This window comes from Tachyglossus aculeatus, chromosome X1 (assembly GCF_015852505.1).
Source record: "Tachyglossus aculeatus isolate mTacAcu1 chromosome X1, mTacAcu1.pri, whole genome shotgun sequence".
NCBI lineage: Eukaryota > Metazoa > Chordata > Mammalia > Monotremata > Tachyglossidae > Tachyglossus > Tachyglossus aculeatus.
This window is the reverse complement of record NC_052101.1, coordinates 103,553,273-103,580,960: the sequence shown is the minus strand read 5'-3', so window position 1 is coordinate 103,580,960 and position 27,688 is coordinate 103,553,273. Positions and strand designations below refer to the sequence as shown.

Below are 27,688 nucleotides of genomic sequence, written 5' to 3'. Positions count from 1 at the left end.
CCTGGCTCCACTACTTGTCTGCTGTGTGACCTTGGGTGAGTCAGTTAACTTCTTTGTGCCTCAGTTACCTCATTTGTCAAATGGGGATTAAGACTGTGAGTCCCATGTGGGACAGGGACTGTGTCCAACCTGATTTGCTTGTATCAATCCCAGCGCTTAGCAAATACTGAGTGCCTATGAAATACCGCTATTATTATTATTATTGCTATTATTATCTATTCCAGTGCTTAGTACAGTGCCTGGCACATAGTAAGCACTCAATAAATAGCATAAAAAAGATGTTTGGAGAGAAATGGTAGGTGGGATATTCGGTGATAACTGGAGGGAATCATGGGGTTAAGGGAGGGTTTTTTTAGGATGGGGATACATGATGGATGAGGTCAGCCAGGTATCTGGATTTCCACCAGCACTGCTCTGCAGCTCCTGCACAGAAATAGAGGAAGTGACTGTGGAGGTGATCCAGGGTTGCGGGTTGGTGGTACGAGATTGGTGAATGAGGAAACTGAGTTCAGTGGAGAGGGTGGGGTTGAGGGCATTGTTTTGTACATCAAGAGAAGGTAGTTTGGGTATGGAGACCAAATGGGGTATGATGACTTTAGAATATTGAAGAGGGTCAAAAGATTGGAGATCTCTATTGGGGAACTGGACAGATTTGGGGGAAGTTGGTGTTTGGGAGAGAGAGCAGATGAGGAGGCTGTAGTCAGAGAGAGAAATTTCAGAGTTGGTGAGGACAGAGATTGTACAGTGACTGGATAAGATGAGATTAAACCTGGGCCCAAGTCGGTGAGTGTGTGGGGTGGGGTGGAGCAGGAAGTCATTGGAGTTGAGGAGCGAGAGGAAGTGGATAGGGAAAGGTCACTGGGGATCCTTCCCTTTGGCATGATCCTACATCCTCTGGGTGTCAGGGAGGGGCAGGAGGACTCAGCATCTCTTCCCTCTGGCAAGGTCCCAGGCACTCCATGGGCCGGGAGGAGTGGTGAGGGCTCAGCAAACCTTTCCCTTGGTGCATGGCTCTGGAGGGGCTGCCCCCTGGCATCGCCCCCACTGCCTCTCAGATCCCTTCTGCCGTCGCCCCCATCAATCAGTTCATTCAATCATATTTACTGAGCACTTACTGTGTGCAAAACACTGTACGAAGAGCTTGGGAGAGTACAACACAACAATAGACACGTTCCCTGCCCACAATGAGCCTACAGTCTAGAGGACTGTCCCTGACTAATCTCTCACCTCCCCACTCTATTTCCCCCACAACTGCAAGAAGCAGCGTGGCTCAGTGGAAAGAGCCCGGGCTTTGGAGTCAGAGGTCATGGGTTCGAATCCCGCTCCACCACATGTCTGCTGTGTGACCTTGGGCAAGTCACTTAACTTCTCTGAGCCTCAGTTACCTCATCTGTAAAATGGGGATGAAGACTGTGAGCCCCCCGTGGGACAACTTGATCACCTTGTATCCCCCCAGCGCTTAGAACAGTGCTTTGCACATAGTAAGCACTTAATAAATGCCATTATTATTATTATTATTAACTGCCATTTCAACACTTTTGCCTCACCCCCGCCATTCTACATATGTACATAATTTTACACTTTATTGCTTACTCCTACCATGTGGGATAGTGACTCTCCTCAACCTATTATCTTATATCCACCCCAGCACTTAGTACAGTGCTTGGCACATTCATTCATTCGTTTGATCGTATTTATTGAGCACTTACTATGCACAAAGCACTTGGGAGAGAATGTAACAATAAATAGACACATTCCTTGCCCACAGTGAGCTTATGTTGTAATGGCATAACAAATACCACAATTATTATTATTAATTTATTGTAGTGTCTGTTCTCCCCATTAGATTGTAAGGTACTTGAGGCCTTACAACTTTCACATGCAACTCTATTGTACTGCATATCCCAAGTGCTTAGTACAAGGCTCTACACACAGTAATCACTCAAATAATATTATCGATTGATCTTCCTAAGACAAGAGGCTGGTCAGATGGTCTTTGAAGGGCCCTGATAGGGGCAAGATACTATGACTTTATCATAAAAGCAATGAGAAGAGTCAGAATTACTTCACTGGAAATGATAAAGATGTCTTTGCCGGGGATTCATTAAGGTAAAATTTTGTCTTGTCACATTTCATTAGTATTCATTTGTTAAAATAGTAACACTCAGGTTGAACATGTATTAATTAATTTGAAAATTTTAGGTTTATTTTGCTATTTACAATTGCTTTTCCATTCTGAAGCACAGAATTTTAGGAGTTGTCTTAAATTCCGGGACAACTGGGTCCATAACAATAAGTTGGTAATTGAGACAAGACCTATAGTCACATTTCCTATAGCATAAACACCCATGAAAAATTCAGATTTGAAGCTAATCAAAAATGATTGTTTTAATGTTTCAAGTTTTATTTTCGCCAATCATCAACATAACTCTGTTAGATCAGTGGAATTAAACACTGATTCAATCTCAGGCTTCTGATTTATCCATGTTCCATTTCATATCCATGAATACATTACACATTTTGTGAAGCAGAGTACACAGTTTATCGCAGCTTCAGGCTTGTCTAAATTTACTTGTAGAAAATTTGTGCAAATTTTATGTACCTCCCCAATTGCCATCTTCTTACACTTCATTTTAATTATAAATTCAAATTATTTTTATTTTCTTGGGCAACTAAATTGCTCAATCCCAGGAAAAGCTTCTTGTGCTGGATAACTCTAGGGAACTTTCTCGTTAGAGTGACAGATGAGAAATGAGATGATGCCAATCTTTTCTATTTTAGGAATTATCTTGATTCATGGTCATCTGTGTACAGGGAGATTTGGGTTTCATTTTGGTGTATTCTACAGGGTGACTCCCAGCTTTGAAATCTCATCCTGATATGGTCACTGACATATTATATTACTTCCCCTGCACACCATGTTAAAGTTTTTTTTGGTTTTGTTTTGGCGGGGGGTTCAGTGTTTGCTTTTATTTAAAGGGCATTGCCCTGGGCACTCTGGTGACAAATTGTGAATAAACTCATAGATCAATCAATCAATCGATCATATTTATTGAGTGCTTACTGTGTGCAGAGCACTGTACTAAGCGCTTGGGAAGTACAAGTTGGCAACATATAGAGACAGTCCCTATCCAACAGTGGGCTCACAGTCTAAAAGTGTGGGCTCACAGTCTAAAAGATCCGTACTGGCTAATGCACTTTTCCCAACAATGGAATTAAAAAATATAAGATTATAGGTACTGATGTGAATGGAATCCACCTTGTAACGGCTGCTCCTCTTCATTTGAGAAACTCATTTATAAAAAAGGAAAAAGAAAACTCATTAAATGTTCTAACCATTAGCCATCCAGATTGCTATCTAGTCCCTCCCAGGAATGTTCCACATAGATCAATGAAATGGAAATAGGAGAAATAGGCCAATATGATCCTTTGATTAAACAGGTCTGTGGCTTTTAAAGACTTTGATATCTGTAATCTAATGTGTGTCTCCCCTTCTAGTCTGTAAGCTCCTTGTGGCCAGGGTACATGTCTGTCAAACTCTGTTATATTACACTCTCCCAAGTACTTAATACAGTGCTCTGCACAAGTAAGCACTCAGTAAATGTGCTTGCTTGACTGATTGATGAATGGCTACATAGTTATAGTTCCCTCCTATCTTTGAAATTGAAGAACCCAAGCCTGGATGACATTTTCTCTATGAATCATCAATTCCAGTTTTATCAATTTCATTATCCAAAATGCAGTAAGCACTGAAAAATCTCCCAAGTGTTCTGGAGGGAAGATGTTGACTATCATTCCAGGAGTTTACGTTGTGAGCAGCATTATCTCAGTAAGTTCCAAGTTGTTTCAAGAGCATTCATCTCTACATTTAAATGAGGTGCCTTTTACTATCAGTTATCAAAATGTGTGCCAACCTTTCATTTTGAGGGCTGGGAAAAATGGTGATTGGGCATCTGAATAGGGTAGGGAGGGTTGGAGGGTACTTCTGTGTCCAAAGGGATAGGTGAGAGTGGGGAGAAAATTGTTATTATTGTTATTATTATTATTATCATCAAGTGCCCTCGAGTCATTTCTGATTCATTAGAGACTCTGTGGATATATTTTTTTTTCCAGAACATCCTGTCTTCTGCCATAATCCGTAACCTTGCTAACGGTTCTTCCGTTATCATTGTTATGGTTTCTATCCAACTAGCTGCTGGTCTGCCTCTTCCATGGCTTCCCTAGACTTTTCCTAACACTGGTGTCTTCTCCTGAGAATTAATCCTCCTGATGATGTGTTCAAAATATGCTAATCTAAGTCAAGTCATTTGGCCTTCCAAAGACCACTTTGGCTTAATTTGCTCAAAAACCCATTTGTTTGTTTTTCTGGCAGTCCATGGTATTTGCAAAAGCCTTCTCCAACACCACATTTCAAAAGAATCAATGCTCTTTCTATCCTGTTTTTTCACTGTCTAGCTTTCGGATCCATTCATTGTCACAGGAAACGCCATAGAACTGACAATTAGTATTTTTGTGGCAATTGTTACATCAGCACATTTCATAACTTTTTCCATGCCCTTCATAGAAAATCTTCTTAACATTAATCTTTGGCATATTTCTTGACTATTAGTTCCTTTATTATTCATTATAGATCCCAGGAGAGAAAAATTGTCAACCATATGCTATAAATGTGTTAAAACTTCCAGTTGTATTCTTGACATTCAAATATAAATCCATCTTTTTGCTCTGCTCCTTAATTTTTAATAGGAAAAAATTCCAGAGTTGCTGTCAAGAGTACCACAAAGCCAATCGGACTTTATGGACAGAGATACTTTTTTATGGTATTTGTTAAGCGCTTACTAAGTGCCAGACACTGTACTAAACACTGGGGTAGATAAATGTTATTCAGGTTGGGCACAGTCCCTGTCTGACAGAGGGCTCACAGTCTTAATCCCCATTTAACAGATGAGGTAACTGAGGCACAGAGAAGTTAAGTAATCATAAAAATATTAATAATTGTGGTATTGGTTAAGCGCTTACTGTGTGCCAAGATGGGTCCAAGCAAATTGGAGTGGACACAGTCCCTGTCCTACATGAGGCTGACAGTCCCCGTTTTACAGATGAGGGAACTGAGGCACAGAGAAGTGAAGTGACCTATCTGGTTTCCAGGCCTGTGCTTTATCCCTTAGGCCACACTGCTTCTCTTAAGATCCTCTTATTTAGCAAATTCTCTAAAGAATGACTTTTTTCAAGGCACCGCATCAAAGTAACTATACCTTATTTCAAATGACTAAGGTCAATTTTGGTGTTGCTACCATAGAGGGAGCAGAATGTGGGGGAGGAGGCAGGGTAGATCAGGGTCTTGCCTGGGATTTTTATGGATATTTATGGGCAAACAAGAGAAATTCTACAAGGAGAGCTCGTAGTTTCTCTCCCCCCACCCCCTCCCCAAGGCATGAGACAGCTCCCAGAGGCCAACAGATTTTTCTGGACCTGGAAGCTTAGATCCCAACTGCTCATCTTTCCCCACCTTGCTTCCAGCAAGGAAGAAATCTGCATTTTTTTGGCAGGAATTCAGGAGTCTGTTCAGACCCACTCTCCAGTCACCCGTGCCTATCAAAAGCCTCGAGGCCTTGGGTTGCGGGCTGGAAAACTTTTCTCTTTTCCCTCCCATTTGTTTGCAGTTATTGAACTTCAAAAGGCATTGAAACTCCACCAGGCTCTCCCTCCCTTTTACCGCAAATTCCTGTGACCACATCCAAGCTGGGGGGGGGATTTCCACCCCTTGCAGCTTCTGATTTCCCTTTTCCAGAGTTTTTTGTTTTTGCTATGGAAATAATAATAATAATAATATTGGCATTTATTAAGTGCTTACTATGTGCCAAGCACTGTTCTAAGCGCTGGGGAGGGTACAAAGTGATCAGGTTGTCCCATGGGGGGCTCACAGTCTTAATCCCCATTTTACAGATCATCATCATCAATCGTATTTATTGAGCGCTTACTATGTGCAGAGCACTGTACTAAGCGCTTGGGAAGTACAAATTGGCAACATATAGAGACAGTCCCTACCCAACAGTGGGCTCACAGTCTCAAAGAGGTATCTGAGGCCCAGAGAAGTTGTGACTTGCCCAATGTCACACAGCTGACATTTGGAGGAGCAGGATTTGAACCCAGGACCCAGAGGTCCAAAGCCCGGGCTCTTTCCACTGAGCCACGCTGAGAGCATGGTCGTTAGGAGACCTGGGAAACAAAGGGTCTGTTGCCGTGAAAAGCAAGATACAGTGGGTGCTGCATGTCTACCGTACCTACCCTCCCAAGTTCAGTCCTTAGGGACTCAACAGTCAGATTTTGCTACCATTCAGATTCAACTGGGGGAAACTGACTAGGGGAGGGGCACGTTGGAAACCAAGAATCCAAACAACCAAAGCCTTTCATTTCTTGTGGGAGTTGTAAATTAGCAAGCAGCAAACCTAGAATGTAACTCCACCAAGGACAAACACAGAGATGCACAGCCTGAGACAGAGACCACAACCAGGACATGAGAAAGAGAGAAAGAAAGAGAGAGAAGAAGGAAGGGAGGGAGGGAAAAAAATGAGTAGGACACATCATCCCAAAGAGAGAATAAGACAAAGAGGGAGACCTGCAGAGAGATAAGTAGTCATGAAGAGTCATAAAGATCTAGAGTCCTTGTTTCCTCCCCTCTACCTCTCCACCTCTGCCCAAGCTAGACAAGTGCTGTTAAAGGATGACTGATCCAGGGGATGTAACAACCACCATTGTGGTACAGTCTGACTCTTTTTTTTTTTTTAAATGGTGTTTGTTAAGTACTTACCATGTATCAAGCATTGTTCTAAGTGCTGACTCGGTCTGGTCTCTGTTGTTTTCCGCAGTCGATTTTAGAGAAGGGGAAGTAGGGCTTTCAGAGCATCTTGGACACCTGGGAACAAAACAAAATCCATAGGGGTCATCTTTCTCTTAGTCGCCAAAGGCAATCCGGGTCTCTGAAGAATGATCACAGATTAGAGAAGCAGCGTGGCTCAGTGGAAAGAGCACGGGCTTTAGAGTCAGAGGTCATGGGTTCAAATCCCGGCTCTGCCAACTGTCAGCTGTGTGACTTTGGGAAAGTCACTTAACTTCTCTGTGCCTCAGTTACCTCATCTGTAAAATGAGGATTAAGACTATGAGCCCCACGTGGGACAACCTGATCACCTTGTAACCTCCCCAGCACTTAGAACAGTGCTTTGCACATAGTAAGCGCTTAATAAATGCCGTTATTATTATAGACATGATCATGCAACATCTTTATGAGAGAGGAGAAGTAGGTATTGTTTCTCTTCCCCATTTCTTACCTGTAGGAAGAGGGCACACAAAGCCACTGAGTGCAGTGATCAACTAAAAGTATAACTAGTCATACTGGAGAAAGTGAGTCATGAAGGACAGAAACGTGTCCTGCTCTGATCTGCTTGGATGAAAGACATTTTTGCAGAAGATTGTGCAGCCAGTGATTACTCGTCTCCTGGGTTTGATCATGATCTATTCCCCACATAGCTCTATTTTATAATAAGCTTCCCAATCTCTTCTAGATTACATAGTGATGGCCTCTTGATGTTTGCCTTTTCAGAAATTTTAGAGAGGATATTTCTTTTTCTGTTGCTTTGCCCTGCAGGCCTGCATTTTCTTCGAGGGAAGCTTTTAAATTCAATCATAGTTGGCTAATTTTATTTATTTATTTTTTGTGGTGAAAAAGTTCTGGGCAGCCAGAATTTAATGGAGAATTATGCCTTAGAATGATCACCTCTTTTTATTTTTTCTCTCTCAGGCCTCCTGTAGTCCTTTGAGAATTAGTCTATACACCAAGAATGCAATGTCATGCTCAGTAGTCTTTTAAGTTATAAAATTCACATAGTAAAGGAAGTACCGATAATTGTTTGATACATCACTGACAGCCTAGGAAAGGTAGAATACCACTTGTAACTGTGCTGTTCTAAGCTTTATGTTTTATTCATCTTCAACACTACACATGATTTCAGTCCTTTTCCCTGAGAAGATCTGTTTAATGCACTGACTACATTAACATCTTCTGATTTTCTGAATTTTTTTAAAAAGTGGGTTAGGTTCATTCAGTCATATTTGAGTGCTCACTGTGTGCAGAGCTCTGTACTGAGCACTTAAGTGACCCAGTCTTTTTGTAGGTAATATTAACTCCAAGTTGAGCTATTCACTATTGCCTTTCAACAAAACTCTCATACCTCCTGACTCAGACAAGGATGTGCTCTGTCTCAAGGAGGTCTAAGCTAGTCAGTTACTTTGTCCTTGTGCCCTGTTAATGTGTGTAGCAGCAGGGTGGTTCTTTTGTGGCTCAATAAGATCTTGCTATATCCTCTTGTTTGTGTGCTCCCTCCTGACTATAGTGTTTGTTCTCTAGATGAGCGTTTGCATCCTGTTGTGTAGAGCAGAGGATCAAAGGGGCAGGATGCAATACACGAAGAAGACTGACCATTAAGTTTCCAAGCAAGGAGGAGATGGAAAAAAAAATCATTCATTCATTCATTCAATCGTATTTATTGAGCGCTTACTGTGTGCAGAGCACTGTACTAAGCGCTTGGGAAGCACAAGTTGGCAACATATAAAGATGGTCCCCACTCAACAGTGGGCTTACAGTCTAGAAGGGGAAACATGTAGACAGGTGTCAGAATCATCAGAACAAATAGAATTAAAGCTATAAGCACATCATTAACAAAATAAATAGAATAGTAAATATGTACAAGTAAAATAGAGTAATAAATCTGTACAAATATATATACAAGTCTTGTGGGGAGGGAAAGGAGGTAGGGTGGGGGGGATGGGGGGAGGAGAGGAAAAAGGGGACTCAGTCTGGGAAGGCCTCCTGGTGGAGGTGAGCTCTCAGTAGGGATTGAAGGGAGGAAGAGAGCTAGCTTGGCAGATGTGTGGAGGGAGGGCATTCCAGGCCAGGGGAAGAACGTGGGCCCGAGGTCGACAGCGGGACAGGCGAGAACGAGGTACAGTGAGGAGGTTTCCTGACGAGACACAATTCCGTAAAATAATAGCAACCGGAGAGACCGGGAGGAGCCAGCCCTCAACAGATAGTTGCAGGCTAGTGCTTAGAACAGTGCCTGGCACATAGTGAGCGCTTAACAAATGCCACAGAGGCAGCATTGCAGCAGGAGGGACAGTGGGAGGACAGTCAGGGAATAGTGGCAGGGAGTGGGTGGTTCAGGGCTTGAGAAACTGGGGATTCATTCATTCCATTGTATTTACTGAGCACTTACTGTGAGCAGAGCACTGTACCAAGCGCTTGGGAGTGTACAATACGAGAAAATCACTCCCTACCCGGATTCTGCTGCAGAGCTGCAACTTCTGACAATTCCACCTTTGGCGACCTATTACAACTGCGTAAACCCTCCTGGGCCCTCAGACTAATCCTCCCGCGGCACAAGGTTGGGGAGACTGAAGGAGACGGGTGACGGTTGGCCCGTCACAGCCCTGGCCCCGCAATCACATGGGCTTCTGATGCAGTCTATCAGTCCAGCATCCCCCAGACCAGGCTAACATACGTCTATGGCTTCCCCTAAACCATACTCTTGGCCATTACGGTACATCATCTAAAGAAAAAAGGATGATAATAATGGCTTCTATTTATGTGGTAACTTTCTCTGAAGGAGAACAAAATTGTTTACAGTGCTGCATCTCACTAATTATAATACCTCCTGGAGTTAGATAATATGTTTTTGTAGAATTTACTGCCAAGCAAAAACAGTTTGAATTGAGGTAGTCGTTGTCTCTTTACCTACTATACAAGGCCAGATAAACTAAGGTGCAGTGGAGAGTCTGGGAAAGAGACATAGAAATTAGGATAAGGGACTCTAGTTTAGAACAGTTTTAACAAGATGATAAAGGCCAAGGTTACATTTAATTCCTGTGAGAAGAAGAAGAAGAAGAAAGGTGGCCAGAGTCTTCAGTAGACAGTAATTCATACAGGAAAAGGAAACTGAAAGAGTAAAAGAAGAAAGGTACAATGGCAGAATAAGCACGATGATGGTTCTTAAATTAGTCATTTGTATTTCCGTGGTGCATCCTACAGCTGTACATTTGAGCAGAAGAATATGACAGGAAGTGATGCTTGGTGTGCTGAAACTCATTACTTCATGTAATTAATGTTGATTAGCTATTTCATAGAACATGTGTAGAGTGACTGGCATTGTGATTTTTGTAGAATTTCGAGGCATGATTTTGGACAGAAATGGTAATTCAATCTGTTTGTTTAAAGACACATATTTTCTAATAGCAAACCTGGAGGAAATCTGAGTTTCTCTGTGTTATATACCAACATTCTAAAAGAATAGTCCGAGCTATATATCTGTATCAGAAAGCAGGAAATAATCTCTGACAGGTGAGAAAAGCCAACAAATTGCTCTCCATTTGTTATTGAAGTTTAACTCATTTAGCCTGGTTTTGTAAATATGGACACAAATGTACCAATCTACATGCAAATCTGGCCTTGCAATTCAAGGCTCACTTGTTGCTCCCCGTAATCCTATCTGGCCATTTCAATACTGTTGCTGCCTAAAGTGGGTATCTGGACTATGAATAAAGTCTTGCCATTTATGGGGGGTGTGGGGAGACCCAGGTTAACATTTGGATGGGCCAGTGCTAGAGAAATAGGGCCTGAAGGGAATCTTGGTTTCACTAGAACTGTCAGAAGGGCAGGGCCATCACAAAGGCAGGGCTTCCGTTTAGTCGAAATGGGCCTATACTGGCAAGCCACTGTAAGGGTTGGGCCATATAGGCAACTACCCAGCCCATACGAAACCAGGAGGCATAAATACTCAATTGACACATTGTGGGCAAGGGAACGTGTCTACCAACTCTGTTATATTTCACTCTCTCATGTATTTAGTACAGTGCTCTGCAAACAGTAAGCGCTCAATAAGGTGAAGCGTCCCAATTCATACATCTCCAGGACAGCTCTGTAAGAGGCCCGCACCTCCCTGACAATTTCTGTTGCATCCCCCTGCCAGGAGCATTGCCCAGGCCCTGTCTTCATAACAAAGTTGCTTGGTTCTGCACAATAGCAGGTTGGTTGGAGAGAAAAGGGTGTATTTTAGTGATGTTGTGAAGGTAGAACGGACAGGATTTGATGGCATTTAATATGTGGGTTGAAGAAGATGAATCAAGGATAATGACGAGATTACAGACTTGTGAGACAGGTAGGATGGTGGTGATGTCTATCATGATGGGAAATTCTTGGGAGAACAGGGTTTGGGTGGGAAGATGAGTTCTGTTTTGAACATGCTAATTTTGCGGTGCCAGTGGAACATCCAAGCAGGAGGAAATACGAAACTGCAGAGAAGGAGAGAGATCAGGGCTGGACATGTAGATTTGAAAGCGGTGGGGAAGAAGCCATTGGAGAGTGGAGAGTTGAAGATGGTGGTCAAGGAGGGAAGAAAGGAGGGGGCAAGTGTTTTGTTAAGGTGCGAAGGAACGGGATCGGAGGCACAGATGGAGGGGTAAATTTTGAGAGGCCGTGAGAGATCGCCACTTGAAATATGTCTGAGAAAGATGGGAGAGTCAAAGAAGGGGCAGGAGGAGGGAGGGAAAGGAGAGGAGCAGTGGAGATTTTAGGGAGATCCCACCAGATGGTTTCAATTTTATCAACAAAGTATGTGCCCAGCTCAGTAGGGGCAAGAGATGGAGCCCGTTGTTGGGTAGGGACCGTCTCTATGTGTTGCCGACTTGTACTTCCCAAGCGCTTAGTACAGTGCTCTGCACACAGTAAGCGCTCAATAAATATGATTGAATGAATGAATGAAAGGAACAGTGGTTTGAGGTGGTTTGAGTGGTTTGAGGGGGTTTGAGGAAGGAGTTAAATGCCTGTCCTCACCAGTTGTTTCAGTGGGAAAGAGATAATGAACACCCCTGGATTAGAGTAAAATTGTCTGCTGCATCCATTTCTTCAAGGTGCGTGTGTGTGCACGTGTTTTGCAAAACCTGGGCTCTATTACCAGTCAGCAACTCCCAAGCAAATGACTTACCTTCAAGCCAGTTCTGGCTTCTTCTCCTTAATGTTCTGTATCCCATATCTGGCTTCCAGTTTTTTGTTTGAAAGTTGCATGGGGAGCCCCTTAGTTATGACCTAAAGAAATTACTCACTCTTTCTAAGTGTTGCTACTTCTCAAAAATTATTTTGTCTCCTTGGCCGCGTTTTCTCTAGACATCCGCACAGTTATCTTAAGAGGAGAAAAGAAAGGAGCTGTTTTTAACTGTTTGTTAACTATCTTTTCCCCAGCTCTAAACATTCAGTAACTTTTCAGTCAGGCAATAGATTCTTTTCCTCTAGTCCTCTCTGTGTTTTTACTCTGTGGTCTGCATTACGCATTTTAAATATATTAAAGTTTGTTTTTATCTTAGCCTGCAGCTTTTAGACCTTTATAAACTTTTCCTCCTTGAGGAATTCCACAAATAAATCACTTGGATATGCATGCTCTATTCTCTAATCTCTCTCAATAAGTTTCTAAAGGACACTATCTAAATGTGTTAAAAATAAAGAGTTGATAACATATTCTTTAGCATTGTTTATCATAGTAAAAGATATAACCGGAAAATATATCTGCCACAAAATTTTGCATTCTGTGGCATGTAATTGATGTTATTTCTACTACAAAGGTTAAAAATACAAAGGTTTAAAATGTTGTTCTGGAATAAAATGACCATTAAGAGACATTTATCCATTAACAAAACACACACACACACACACACACACACACACACACCCCACACACACACACCACACACACACACCCCCCCCCCAAGTACAAGAGAAAAAGTTCAAGGCAGAAAAATGTACCATTTCAAGGTAATAATAATAATGGTAATAATGGCATTTATTAAGCGCTTACTATGTGCAAAGCACTGTTCTAAGCTCTGGGGAGGTTACAAGGTGATCAGGGTGTCCCACGTGGGGCTCACAGTCTTCATCCCCATTTTACAGATGAGGTAACTGAGGCACAGAGAAGTGAAGTGACTTGCCCAAAGTCACACAGCTGACAAGTGGTAGAGCCAGAATTTGAACCCATGACCTCTGACTCCAAAGCCCATGCTCTTTCCACTGAGCCATGCTGCACCTAACTAGAAAATTGACTACTTTGAGAATAAATTATTTTGCATTAGACAGGCACTGAGTATTTCTCTGTGTTCTAAATACCTAGCAGTGAAGAACCCAAGGGAAATAAAATCTAAGTTTAACTTTCTTTTACTTTATAACAGTACTATAACAGGATAACTCTACTTTTCAGTATATTCACCTTCCACATTTCCCATCTTTATGCTACGATGATCCAATGACGATTATTCAGCTGCATTGAAAAGGAAAGGAACATAAGCTTGAAAGCAACTGACTGCATGAGAGAAAAGACTTCTGAGATTACTCTTTATAATTGAGCTCTGGCGTTAAAATCCCCATGCTACCTGCTCCAGCTAATCAATACTCAGTACCATGAGTCTCGACCCAAACTGTAACCTCCGCAATTAATAATATTGTATTTCTCAAATTTTTGTGCAAAGCCTCTGGCAAGGACACATTTTCAGAATATTTACTTTATAGGAAGAGTAAAAATGAAGTTAAGAACTGCAACCTATTTGATTAGCAATGAGACCAGCTCTGTATGACACAGGATTACAGCATTATTGTAGGAATACTGAGGCTCAGATCTCTCAATCCCCATCTCCACAGTTATTTTTATCTGTTACAGCAACCATCCAGGTTTCTCTGCTCTTTCCCAACTGCCCTTGCGTAGAATTACGTGGCATAAGGCTTTCAGTCATAGTCAGCATTGGGTATTTTCTGCCCCCCAGGCAGATTTTCATGGTTCATTTCCTACCTCTTCCTCCCCTCTCCCCCAAAACAATCCCCCCCACCGCAACCCCCTCCCCAGGGCCCCTCAGGAATTTTCCGTAACTCCCAGGAAACCATTTCTACTACCATAGACTGTAAAAACCAACCAACTAAACAAAAACCCTCCTACAGATCCAGCAAAAGAGATTCCACTGGCCCTTCTTCCCATCAAGAGGAAGACAGAGAAAGAGAGAGTCAAAGACTTGGACTGTGAAGATTTTTCTCAGCTAAAGTCAACCCACCCCAGAAGAGCTAGGTTCTAATCCCGGCTCTGCCATTTGCCTGCTGTGTGACAAGTCACTTAACTTCTCTGTGCCTCAGTTTTCTCAACTGTAAAATGGGGAATTAGTACCTGTTTTCCCTCCTAATTAGACTGTGAGTCCCATGTTGGTCAGGGACTTTGTCCTGTCTGATTATCTTGTATACATTCCAGCAGTTAGTACAGTGCTTGGCACCTAGTAAATGCTTGGCCAATACCCTTCTCATTACTATCAGACCTAATGCCCTGCCTGACCATGACCTGTACAGGCTAAGATTTCGCTCAACCTGAATTTGTCAATTTATGTATATCCACTGTTTTTAAGTTTTCACACACTTGAGGGATGTTTCCCATATAGAGAGGCACATACACTCCCTGCCATGACTTGATCTTTACATCTTAAAAACAGCTTTGGAAAGTAGCTGGATCTCACTGCCTAGCTAACAATAGAACTGGAAATATAGCAGCTCTCCTATGGGCTTTTTATCCCCTCCCTACAGGCGCAGGAAGACCTAAAGCATTAGGCACGCAGGTACTTTCTTTTATATAGAAAATAAATAAGCATTATTTACCAAAGCTAAAGATAGATTCAAGTAATCAATCAACGGTATTTATTGAGTGCTTACTATGTGCAGATTGTGAACCTGTTGTTGGGTAGGGACCGTCTCTATATGTTGCCGATTTGTACTTCCCAAGCGCGTAGTACAGTGCTCTGCACACAGTAAGCACTCAATAAATACAATTGAATGAACGAATGAAACACTTAGTAATTAGCTAAAGTCACCAATTTTAATCAGCTGTTACCAAGCCTCCAACAAACAATACAGTGATATCAATTACGTTCATTCAGGCATTCATAAAATAAAATTCAGTCACGGAACATATTTCTTTCTTCTAAACCTTTCCCGTACTTGGGTCCCACAACTTCAAATTTCAAGGCCTGGCCCATTCACTTCAGGCCTTTGGGGAATTCAAATTCTCATTCACCTGTTATAGTAATGTGCCCACTGTGAATGTACTGGGAAAGGACTTTATGAAACTGAGAGAGAGAGGAAGAAAACATGAATCATAAAGGAAGAGTGTGGTCAGGGAAATAGAGAATGAGACACATGAGAGAAACTGCAATTCTCTCTCCATTCAGCAGACCTCTTCTTCTCTTGACAAATATCCCCTCCCAGCATCACTTCAAAACTCCATTGCCTCTGCCCGTGATCCTCATTTCATTAGCAGCCACAACACTGAGAAAAAGCCCAGGCCTGGAAATCAGAGGACCTGGGTTCTACTCCTGGCTCTGCCACCTACCTGCCGTGTGACCTTGGGCAAGTCACTTAACTTCTTTGTGCCTCAATTTCCTCAACTGTAAAATGGGGATTCAGTTCCTGCTCCTCCTCCTTCTTAGACTGTGAACCCCATTTGGGATCAGTTTATCTTGAATCTACCCCAGTACAATGCTTGGCACATAGTAAGTGCTCAACAAGTGCCACAGTTAATTATCTTTTGGTTTTCTCCATCTTTGTTAATTCCCCCTTTCCACCTTCTTGGGTCCTCTTGGTGCTCTCCTATTTACTTTTGTTTCTCTCTCTTTCTCTTATGTCCCTACCACTTTTCTTACTCTCCCAGTGACAGGGAGTCTCAAATTTCTCCCCCTTTGTGGTATCACTTACTTCTTGGCTTGTCTGCTTTCTGTCTTTGTGGCTCTTTTCTCTGAATTACACCACTCAGCCCACATGGATCCCTCACCCTACTTAATAATTATGGCATTTGTTATGTGCTTACTATGTGATCAGAGATGGAATAGAAAGAAAGTTGTTGGTTGGGGACAATGCAAATTCTGCAAGCAAAACAAAATATTTGGAGGACTAACGTTCTTTGAAATCCATTTATGAGGTTGAAATAGATCAATTACTAAGAGGCTTTTCGTTTCCAAGTCCTGTTTTGTACACCTTTGAGAACTGAAATCATCATTTTCTGTGCTGCATTATTGGGTTTAAAAGTATAACCTTGTTTTTCTTCTTCTGTCTTTTTTTTCAACACCAGATCTTGAAAACTTCAAATCGAAAACCAGAAGTATCGTGTCCGTCCGACAAGGGCAAGGTATGGTGCTGCTGTGTGGGCCTCCGCCGCATTCTGGAGGTAAATATAAATTTGATGGCCATTTGCAATGAGCTGTAGCCATTAATCATCTTGTCTAATGATCTGACTGTCCTTCCAGCATTTGGGCCTGACCCAGGGGGTGCATAATTTAGAAGCATTTTGATGACTCCTCAGGGCAGAAGTGAAATTATTTTGGTTTTCAAATGCAGTCGGCATGAGAAAATGTCAGATTGTGAAAATGTTCCATCCCACGTAATTTCTACCTGGCATGAAAGGAAAGACACCTGGGTAAATCTCAATCATAAACATTTTTCTGAGTAGACTCATCACTAAAGCTGCCAGTATTTATTACAAGCCTTTTGGGAGTGTGGCTTTCTTTTGTCTGCTGGATTGGTCTAACTCACTGTGTGCAGGGATGGCATCTACCAAGTTGATTGTATTGTATTCTCCCAAGCACTTAATACAGTGTTCTGTACACAGTAAATGCTAAATAAATATGACTGATTGATTTAATGACTAGGAAGGGCAAGGTTTGTAAAAACTCATATCCCCAGCAGCCATGACCAATAGAGAGCTCATCATCACTGGCTTAAGATTGGCTGGGTAAAGACACACAAGAGTCACACACTTGAGACAGTAATGTAAATGCAAGTTGATACAGGAATGCAATACTTAGATGCTAGTTGTCTGTGAGGAAAGAAAAAGGTGGGTTTGAGGCAAGTATTTGGAAAACTCAGGCAAACAGAAAGTGAGATTTTGCCTGAACTGTCCAAATAACTGCCTTAGTGTTCTGCATTATGGACAGTTAATGTGTCTACCGATTCCATTACATTTACTCTCCCAAGGGCTCAGTACAGTGCTCTGCACACAGTAAACACTCAATAAATCTGATTGAATAATTGATTCTAATGTAGAACGAGCCCCATAAAGAAGTATATTCGTCCTTTGCAACTTCATTTAGTGTATCTCACCACATCCTTTGGGGGTGCTTAGGGGAGAACAGCATTTCTCCACCCCTCATGCATTCTTCATTTGGACCAGGATTTTTTGTCCCTTCTGTCCCAGTAGAGCATCACTGCCTAGACACCGATGACTTCCATAGCTGCGTGCAACAGAGCTCCCCATTAGGGGAGCGGAGCAGTATCCATTGTGCCATGACAGGATCCCTAGAAGCTCACAATTCCTGCCCTGACCTCAAAGGTTGCATGACTTGGGTGTGCACCAGGAATTAAATCCCTGTGTGTTTATATACACACACACACACACACACACACCCCAAAATAAGAAAAGCTTGAGCATCTTCCCTCTGTTACAAAGAGATGTAAAGAAAACTTTAGGGATAGGCTTACCTCTAAAATGTTTCATTCTTTGGGCTATACATACTGCTATGCAATCCTGCTCCTTGGGCTGTTTTACCATCCGTGACAACTGTATTGGCCAAAGACAAGTGAATAAATAGGCTCGTCCTGAGCTTCGTTAGAAATAGCCAGGCAAGTGATGTTGGCTGTGGACGGAAAGAATTTAACAGAAATTAATTTTTGAGGTCAAAAGAAAGTCATTCCTAAAATGGATGGTATTTTTAAGAGAGATAAGGAAAGCATTGTAAGAATTGTAAAATTGCTTTGAAAAGCATCCTCATGAATTGTGTAACAGAAATTTTACTATTGCCTTTGCAGTCCATGCATATCCTGGATACTGGCAGTGTTGCCATGAGTTACTGGATTGGTTGAGAGTTTTAGTACCAGCTTATGGCATCCCTGTTGCAACTGTAACTTGTCAAGCAGTGAAGAGAATATGACTCAGCCCTTTATTATATCAGGGTGATGCTGTATAATGTATGGAAACTATGGCAGCCAAGGCTATATGCCTAATTTCAACTGCTCTGGTAGACAACCTCAAAGCAATATAAAATTGAAAAAGCTATTTATCCATTTTGAAAAATGTCATTGGGCATTTCTGGTAATCTACCATTGTTCATTTTGTGTGTGTGTGTATATTATATATATATATGCACATATATTTATACTTTATAGAATATAGTATCATGATATTTCTTAAGTGCTTACAATATGTCAAGTACTGTTTAATATATTTTGATTTGGATTTTTGGTGTTAGATTTTGCTCTCAATTCTTGGTTTACCTATTCAGTTTAATAGCAAATCTCTAAAATCAATTCTATATGTCTATGATCGTTCCAATATAGGGAAGCACCACAGGACTTATTGAAACCAGGAATTGCTCATTGGTTTTTGTCCACCAGGCAGGGCACCTTTTCAAACCTGCAAGATTGTCTTGCCCTCTTTGCTTCGTAGTCCCCAATGGAATTTGAGAGAAAGAGAATTAAATAAAAGACTGTGGAAAGTCTTGCCCTTTCCCCTGATCCTGCAGGTTGACTGACATGTAAGATCCTCCAGAGCTCTTCATAAAGAAGGCTTGAATTCCACCACTCCTCGCATATGTCAGTTAGGTCAGGGAACATATCTACCAACTGTGTTGTATTGTACTCTCCCAAGTGCTTAGCACACAGTAAGCACTCAATAAATAACATTGATGATGAGGCTGATAATGACGTGATCTTCTGGAAGAGTTTCAGTTGCCCAGTACTATACGGTCTAAGTATTCCATGAAGATGTTCAGGCTTTTTAGGTTTGGCAGGTGTGAAAAATGTTCAGTATAAACTGCAAGGAGGTATCTTGAGGGAAAATGGATATTGGGTAACTTGCAAGGATGTTGAGAGTATAGAAATGCAACTGAAAGAAAGGAAATGGTGTTTTCTTCAGGAGAGGTGACTTGATCATTTAACGGTCAGTCTGAGTGTGTTCTGCAGAATGACCCTGAAAATGTTATGGCCAGTTTTATCCCATTTCCTGTCAGTACGGGGCTTTCATAACCAAACCAGGTCATCCTTGATCATCCAAGAAGTGATTTTGTGATAATAATAATGATAATTGTGGTATTTGTTAAGCACTTACTATGTGCCAGGCATTGTACTAAGCACTGGGGTGGACACAAGCAAATCAGATTGAACAGGGTCCCTGGCCCATGTGAGGCTCATGGTCTTAATCCCCATTTTACAGATGAGGGAATTGAGGCCCAGAGAAGAGAAGCAACTTGCCCAAGGTCACACAGCAGAAACGTGGCAGAGCTGGGATGAGAACCCAGGTCCTTCTGACTCCCTAGCTGGTGCTCTATTCACTATTCATTCATTCATTCAATCGTATTTATTGAGCCCTTACTGTGTGCAGAGCACTGTACTCAGTGCTTGGGAAGTACAAGTTGGCAACATATAGAGACGGTCCCTACCCAACAGTGGGCTCACAGTCTATAAGGGGGAGATAGAGAACAAAACAAAACATATTAACAAAATAAAGTAAATAGAATAAATATGTACAAATAAAATAAATAAATAAATAGCCACGCTGATTCTGAGATTGTCTACCAGATCAGAGAAGTCACCATCAAGCCACGCTTCCTAGTCACGAATTCACGCCCACTGTTGGGTAGGGACTGTCTCTATATGTTGCCAACTTGTACTTCCCAAGCGCTTAGTACAGTGCTCTGCACACAGTAAGCTCTCAATAAATACGATTGATTGATTGATTGATTGAACTAAGGCTGAGCCTATCCGATCAGCAAGGAGAAGGTGCTCGTGCTAAGCTATATCTAGCGGAAGTGTGAGCTACCATGTTCACTGGGAAGCAGCATGGCATAGCGGATAGTGCACGGGCCTGGGGATCAGAAGGTCATGGGTTCTAATCCTAGCTCTGCCACTTGTCTGCTGTGTGACCTTGGGCAAGTCACTTAACTTCTCTATGCCTCAGTTACCTCATCTGGAAAATGTGGTTTGAGACTGTGAGCCCCATGTGGGACAGGGACTTTGTCCAACCCAATTTGCTTGTATCCACCCCAGCGCTTAATATAGTGCCTGGCACATAGTAAGTGCTTAACAAATACCAGAGTTATTAATATCATTGTTATTATGTTCTGAAAGCCAGTGCCATATTGCTTCTAATGATGTGATTATTTCCATTGGTAGTTTTGTTATCAGTAGCATTTTGCTTGCCTGTTTTCCTCAGGTTTTCTCTTTTCTTGTGATGTCAAACTGTCTTGAGCCCATGATAGTTGGTTTGCCCTGTGGTCACTTAGGCAAACCACCTGATGGTAAATTTGGTGAAAGACCCCACTCTTCCCAAGAGGAAAGAGTTGCCTTTGGCCAACAAACTCCACCTCCACCGTCCCTCTCTGTCCATCCACCATGTTATCGCAGCTAACAACTCATCCTACCCATTCCTTAAGATTCACCCCCCACCCCCACCCCCAAACACTCCATCTAAGCAATGCGGCATCATGGAATTTATCGCACCAATTTACCTGACCCAGGACTCCACCAAATTTTCAAGCCATCGGTACCATAATCAGGTGAAGCCAAGACTTAAATTTTAAAACTTCTAACTAAAATTGGAAGGGTGAATAGATGCCATGCTATTGAGTTAAATACTGGAACACTAGAGCCCCTAGCAATCAGTTTCTGAAAACCCTGAATTCTACTTTTCTGTACAAGCCTCTTCATATCTGCACATCTTTCACTCTGTGAAATTGTGAGCCCAACTTCTTGAAAGCTAAAAGCATTTTCCTTTTTAGCTGCATCTCCACAATCTCAACACATCAGTAAGTTTTCTTGCCACACTAAGGTGCTGGATAACTGCTCTGTTGACCCAACCTTGCACTCGGCTGGTGAATTCACAAGGGAAGAGTAACAAAGATTTGGGAAACAAAGCTCTATTTCTATGCACAGCCCCAAATTCATCATCTTCATTGAAAACAATCAAAATGGACAGTTTGGACAGTCCCCTTGAAACTGAATAAGTGCAGTCACTTTGCTGTCACTCAACCAAATCATCTGGCAAATGAGGAAGTTCACTCTGAGCTGGGTGACTGGGAACTGCTTCAATAAATGGTTACAGCATCTTCAAAAGAACCAAAATGAAATGAATCGATTCCCTGAGGGGCTGTTTGGCACATTTAAAGAAACTCTTCTGAAAAGAGAAGCAGGTTTCACTCTTAGAACACCAGTAGACATACTGCTTTGTGGTTCAGGAAACAGGGGTAGACAATTAGCTGGTAAATGATGTATAAATATAATCTTCAGGTTTATCGGGTCATTTTAGCCTCTGTAGTTCTGGAATCAATTTAAAATCAGAGAAGTGCTTGTCTTCACAGACAAACGATACTTGATCTACATTCAGGTCACAAGTTTTAAATAGGCCAATGAGTTTCCGATGGATCTCTTGAGATATTCGTAAGAAATTTGCATCTATTATTAACTTGAAGAAGTCACTGTCTGGCACTGTTGGTTTGGAAAAAATGCTGATTAAGGTTTTCCGTAACATTTGGAGGTTGACTCTTAAAGACATAGCCTTACAGTTTCTTATAATTCAGTAAGCATTGTCTTTCTGTTCTGCACACTTTACTCCAATACAAATTTTCATTTTCTTTTCAGGCTGTTCTAGGGTACTCTATTGGTAACCTGGAAGTAGGAGACCTGGTGTATGTTGGCACATTCGTAGCGGTAGGAGCCTGTCTATATTCAGGTGACCATCTTAGTCCTCTTGCCCAACTTGTTTGATGGGGTTAGAAAGATTTAGAACAAAGAAAACTGAAATTACACTGAAGAAGAGGTCGGTTGTTTTAAAATAAACTCATGTATCAGCCCTACCGAAGAATTGATTTAATGGGAGATCAAGAATATTACAGGAGTTTTTTAAGAAGTCTGAAGATTTTTTTCTGTATGCACATGCACATCAATTTTACTGAGAACACCATCAGTAAGTGTGGTTACTTCCACCTTTTGTGGCTGACTGGGCAAACAAGCAAAAGGATGTATTGTGGGCTAGGAAACAGCCTGCTACTTATAATGTGAGAGACTGAGGTAAAGGCCATTTCCTCCATCACCCAACATCTCTGTAGTATGTTATTCCCCTCAGAGGAAGGTATTCTAGAATTGATGAAGAATGGAACGTGATGAGTAGTTGAAAGTCTGGCAAATCAACCGGCCTCACGGTCAATTTTATTTCTCCCACTCTTCCGACCATTTATCACATTTTTGCGATGTATCCCTGTCCGGCCTGAGGGTCTGACACGTTAGACCCTGGGAAAAATGACCACCCACCATTGGCATATCGTTCATCCAATTCTTGGACTGTGTAGGCCTGCCAGCAAACTTAAGAATGGACTTCTTGATGGTCAGCGTGATGTAACAGTGTAATAGGTCATCCTCTCTCCTCGGTGGTTCAGTTATTCACTAGAGGCAGGAGACTGGTCCAGGTGATCTTTTAATAGATTTCCAGCTTGGAACTCTCTCCCATGTTTGTCACCCCATTAGAATAAAATTCCTTGTGAGCAGTACCCATGCCACTTTGTTATTCTGTACTTCTCAAGCACCTAGTAGACTATACTTAGTCCAGTTGCCTTTCTTCTTGAAGGTATTTTGACTCTCCTGCCTCCAACCCACCATAATAATGATTGTGGTATTTGTTAAATGCTTACTATGTGCCCAGCACTGTTCCAAGTGCTGTGGTAGACACAAGTTAATCAGGCCAGACAAAGTCCCTGGCTCACATGGGGCTCAAAGTCTAAGTGGGAGGGAGAACAGGCATGGAATCCCCATTTTACAGATAGGGAAACTGAGGCACAGAGCTGTTAGGTGATTTGCCCAAGGTTATGCAGCAGGTAAGAGGTGGAGGCAGGATTATAAGCCAGTCCCAGGCCTATGCTCCTTCTATTAAAAGCAGCGTGGCTCAGTGGAAAGAGCACGGGCTTGGGAGTCAGAGGTCATGGGTTCGAATCCTGCTCCACCACATAATAATAATAATAATAATGGCATTTATTATGCATTTACTATGTGCAAAGCACTTGTCAGCTGTGTGACCTTGGGCAAGCCACTTAACTTCTCTGGGCCTCAGTTCCCTCATCTGTAAAATGGGGATGAAGACTGTGAGCCCCACCGGGGACAACCTGATCACCTTGTATCCCCCCAGCACTTAGAACAGTGCTTTGCACATAGTAAGCACTTAAAAATTCCATTATTATTATTATTATTATATCATGTTGCTTCTCCCTGGCTCTTACCCTCCTTCCTGCCTAGAACTCTCTCCTGTTTCAATCCTCTGCTTCCCCTGTTCATTCATTCAGTCGTATTTATTGAGCACTTACTGTGTGCAGAGCACTGTACTACATGCTGGGGAGAGTACAATATAACATCTTCACCCTCCTGAAATCTACCTACTCCAGGAGGTGTTCCTTGATTAATTCTTTCTTCTCCCTGTCACATCTTCCCTGCTACCATCTCAGTACCTTTGTTCTTCCTGAGCATCTTTGTTGTCACTACTTCACATTGAATTTTTGTGTACACTGGTTTACATATGCTATATTAGTACGTATTTCTGTTTGCACAAAGGAGGAGCAACATGGCCTAGTGGAAAGAGCATGAGCCCGGGAGTCAGAGGACCGGGGTTCTAATCCTACCCCCGCCACTTGTCTGCTGTGTGATCTTGGTCAAGTCACTTGACTTCTCGGGTGTCTCAGTTTCCTCGTCTGTAAAATGGGGATTAAATGCTACTCCCTCTTACTTAGACTGTGGGTCCCCCGTGAGCAGGAACTGTGTCCATCCTGATTATCTTGTACATATGCCAGCACTGAGCACAGTGCTTCGCCCATGGCAAGCATTTAACAATTATTGTTATTATTATTAGCCTTCTTACTGTTTTACATTTCCAGTTCTAGAGAAGCAGTGTGGCTCAGTGGAAAGAGCTCGGGCTTGGGAGTCAGAGGTCATGTGTCCAAGTCCCGGCTCCGCCAATTGTCAGCTGTGTGACTTTGGGCAAGTCACTTAACTTCTCTGTGTCTGTTACCTCATCTGTAAAATGGGGATTAAGACTGTGAGCCCCACATGGATTAACCTGATCACCTTGTATCCTCCCCAGCGCTTAGAACAGTGCTTTGCACATAGTAAGCACTTAACAAATGCCATTATTATTATTATTCTCCTGAAACTAGTTATTTTACTTACAGATGGCTTTAATGATCCACTTTCTCGCCTGACAGTTGTATCCTGGCACTACAATGATACATTCCCTACAAGTATATATGTTTTGTTCTCTGTCTCCCCCTTCTAGACTGTGAGCCCACTGTTGGGTAGGGACCGTCTCTATATGTTGCCAACTTGTACTTCCCAAGCGCTTAGTACAGTGCTCTGCACACAGTAAGCGCTCGATAAATACCATGGAATGAATGAATGAAAGTATATAGGTGGATATATAGATTTACCTGCAAGCTGTGCAGTTCTGTTATCTTAGAAAACATCAAAGTTGAAGAAATGACTTCCAGTTTTGATCCTTACAACAGAATGTGCATTGATCACTAAAAGGTGAGGGGCAAATACATTAGCACCAAAAGGAGATGACATTTGAAAAGTGAGATTTGATCCATAGAGCCAAACGATCAGTGCAAGCTGGGATCATTAAACCAAATTTCAACTGCATGGCGTGCTTTTACCTTTGGAGCAGTTTTAGCAGAGATAGCAGTGGAGGATTATATTGTATTGGATTACAGATGCTAGCTGGAAATGGAGGTGTCTGTAGATATGAAAAATCCATCACATATCCAGTAAAGCACTACTGATAATTTCCCCTATAATGAACCAAATGATTAACAAAGATTTTCAACGACATAAACCCGACAGTACAATTCCTAAATAACCCAAGGGACATGTCCTGCAGGATGCGTGTCGACCAGTCTTATTTTAACGCCTGTGAGAAATCTACTTTCTGAATCTGGCCTGTTTCAGCTGAAAAAAAGAAACGTGCAGTTCTTCGGATTCATTTTCAGCAGGGGATCAGTATTTTGTCAGGTCGGTGCATCACGGGTTACCTTGTGTTAAGCCACATAATGATGCGGTTTTCTGGGATGATGGAATGCTGCCTGGGTCCGGGAAATTTTGAAAAACCGGCGTTGTTTATGGTGAGCTCGGGGACGAACTGAAATGAAAAGCCAGGACAGAAATACATGGGTCATTCATTCATGTATGTTATATTTTCTGCCTGTGAAAGCTTTGACTGAGCATCTGTTTACCTTTTCTTTATGATCTAGGAAGTGTTTCCCTCCCTTCCTCTTTCCCCCCACCCCCTACTTCCCTGGGTTCTGAAGATGGGGGAGTTTAGAGCTTCCCTCCATCTGGGGCTGAGCCATTGGATGACCTGGGAATGGGGGTCGACGTTCAGCTATCCCCCTGCAGGGAAGGGGGACAGGTCCTGGGTGCATACAGGGTGGGATCTCAGGGCCCCCAAAAGAGTGCACCTCATTCTCCACCAACACAGATGCAATGGGGCAGGCAGGCCAAGGAAAGAGGATGACAGAGCGGTTGTTAGCCGGTGGCAGCGGTGGGGTGGGCAGAGGAAAGATGGGGCGCGCGGCGGTGGCTGGCAGTGAGAACGCTTCACATCGGGCTGAGGGTTAGGCTCATGTCCAGGGAGAATGAGACTGGAGTGAAAGTGGGGTCACCAGTGATCTGGAGGGGACCGTAGACCCACTGGCCCAGGCTCCCATGATGTAGAGAGAGGGTGGAAACCAGCAACCTCAACCTCCATCCCAAGGAAGCAAGCCCAGATCCCTGGAAGGGCAGGCCAGAGAGGGGCCAGTGCCCAACAGGGAACAGAGGGAGAGAAACAGAGAGAAGTAGGCTGCAGATATGGGTATGACCAGAGGAAAGTAGTGAAGGAGAAGGGCAGCGGGACTGACAGGACCAGTGTTAGGAGCCTCTGCTCTGAGGGCAACCCAGCAGATTTACCGGCATACACTGCTTGCTCTGAAACTGACAATGGGGATATGGACAACTCTGCAGCTCAACACAGGGTAGAATTGGTCTGAAAATTGCTGTTTTGCCATGTATACTTGTTTCCTCATAACCACCCATAGCATTACATAAGCATTAATTCAGGGACCATCTATATGTTGCCGATTTGTACTTCCCATGCACTTCGTACAGTGCTCTGCACACAGTAAGCACTCAATAAATACGATTGAATGAATGAATAAGCATTAATTCATACACAGGTCCAACTTGCCTTCTTCCTCCTTTTTGTAAATTATTTCAGTATCTGTTTCCCCCGCTAGATCGGAAACTCCATGAAGGCAGAGATTGTGTGCTTAGGACAATGTTCTGTCCACAGAAAACACTCCATATATATAATTCATTGATTGGTTGATTTCTACAATTACTAATTCCTTGTTCTTACCACCAGGCATGTGAACAGATTTTCTTTTGGCTTTTAACCTTCCCTCTTAAATATGCTTGTTGCCTGATTCTTCACACTCTGAAAATCATTTCCCAGTAGTTAACTTATATAAAAGCCAGGGCTCCTCCATGTCATATCATGCGTTTATGTGCTGCCAAAAATCCCCTCTACTCAGCCTTCCTTTTCCACTTCCACTTTCTCCTTTTTGTAGGTCCAACTCCCATTTTAAGTAGTCGTGGGCCTCTATCCAGTCCGATTAAGCCCGGCTCTGCCACTTGTCTTCTGTGTGACTTTGGGCAAGTCGCTTAACTTCTCTGGCCTCAGTTCCCTCATCTGTAAAATGGGGATTAAGACTGTGAGCCCCATGTGGGACAACTTAATCACCTTGTATCCCCCTAGCACTTAGAACAGTGCTTCATACGTAGTAAGTGCTTAACAAATACCATCTTTATTATTATTATTATTTTTCCTGCCCATTTCCCACAGTGAACTTGAGAGGAAAAAAAAAAATGAAAGAGTCCAAGTTGCACTATGTCGCCACTATTTAGCAATGGCCTGGATGTTCTTATGTATTGAGCACCTTATCATTTGAAACTGCCATACCATGCACATGTCTTGTATTAAGGTTCACGTGGAAATGAGATGGGCCGAGCTCAATGTATTGCCCTGTGTTGGAAAGTAAATGGCACTAACTTAGCTCTAATCAGCTTCATCTGGCCTGCCGTAGGCTTCTGAATCTCCAATGGCAAATCTTCCACTGTGTCAGTGGGGCATGTGTTTAGTTGTGTGGAGTCAGGGACGCCCTTCGGGTGACTCGACTTTCCACAGACGGAGAAAAAGCAAATAGCATCACCTTTCCCAAATGGCACTGAAGCCTAGTTAGGAGGACTGCTTCGGGAAGTGCACTGTGACAAGAAGCCAGTTCATTTTCAGGTTAAAGACCTTTAAATTCAAGTTGACATTCCTTCCATGTTCATTTTCACATGTTTAATATTAAAGCCATACTTATCTATGCTGGGGGAATATGGTATTTGGCTCTGAGAATCAGCCAGCAAAATAGCACAGGTCCAGAGCCTGCTTGTGCGCAGTGGCTGTGATCTGAGAAATGTTGTCTTTTATTTTGCAGCAAATACCATGCCAGATTTGTTTCC

At 42.5% G+C, this 27,688-nt stretch overlaps 1 protein-coding gene across 1 annotated transcript in view; it reads left to right on the top strand.

The window, feature by feature from the left end:
* The window catches only part of CNTN4 (contactin 4), a 910,670-nt gene that overhangs the window by 643,996 nt on the left and 238,986 nt on the right, over positions 1-27,688 (top strand). Inside the window, exon 6 of the mRNA XM_038772663.1 lies at positions 16,188-16,283. Coding sequence (XP_038628591.1) covers positions 16,188-16,283 — 96 coding nt within the window. The remainder of the gene's footprint in view (positions 1-16,187; positions 16,284-27,688) is intronic.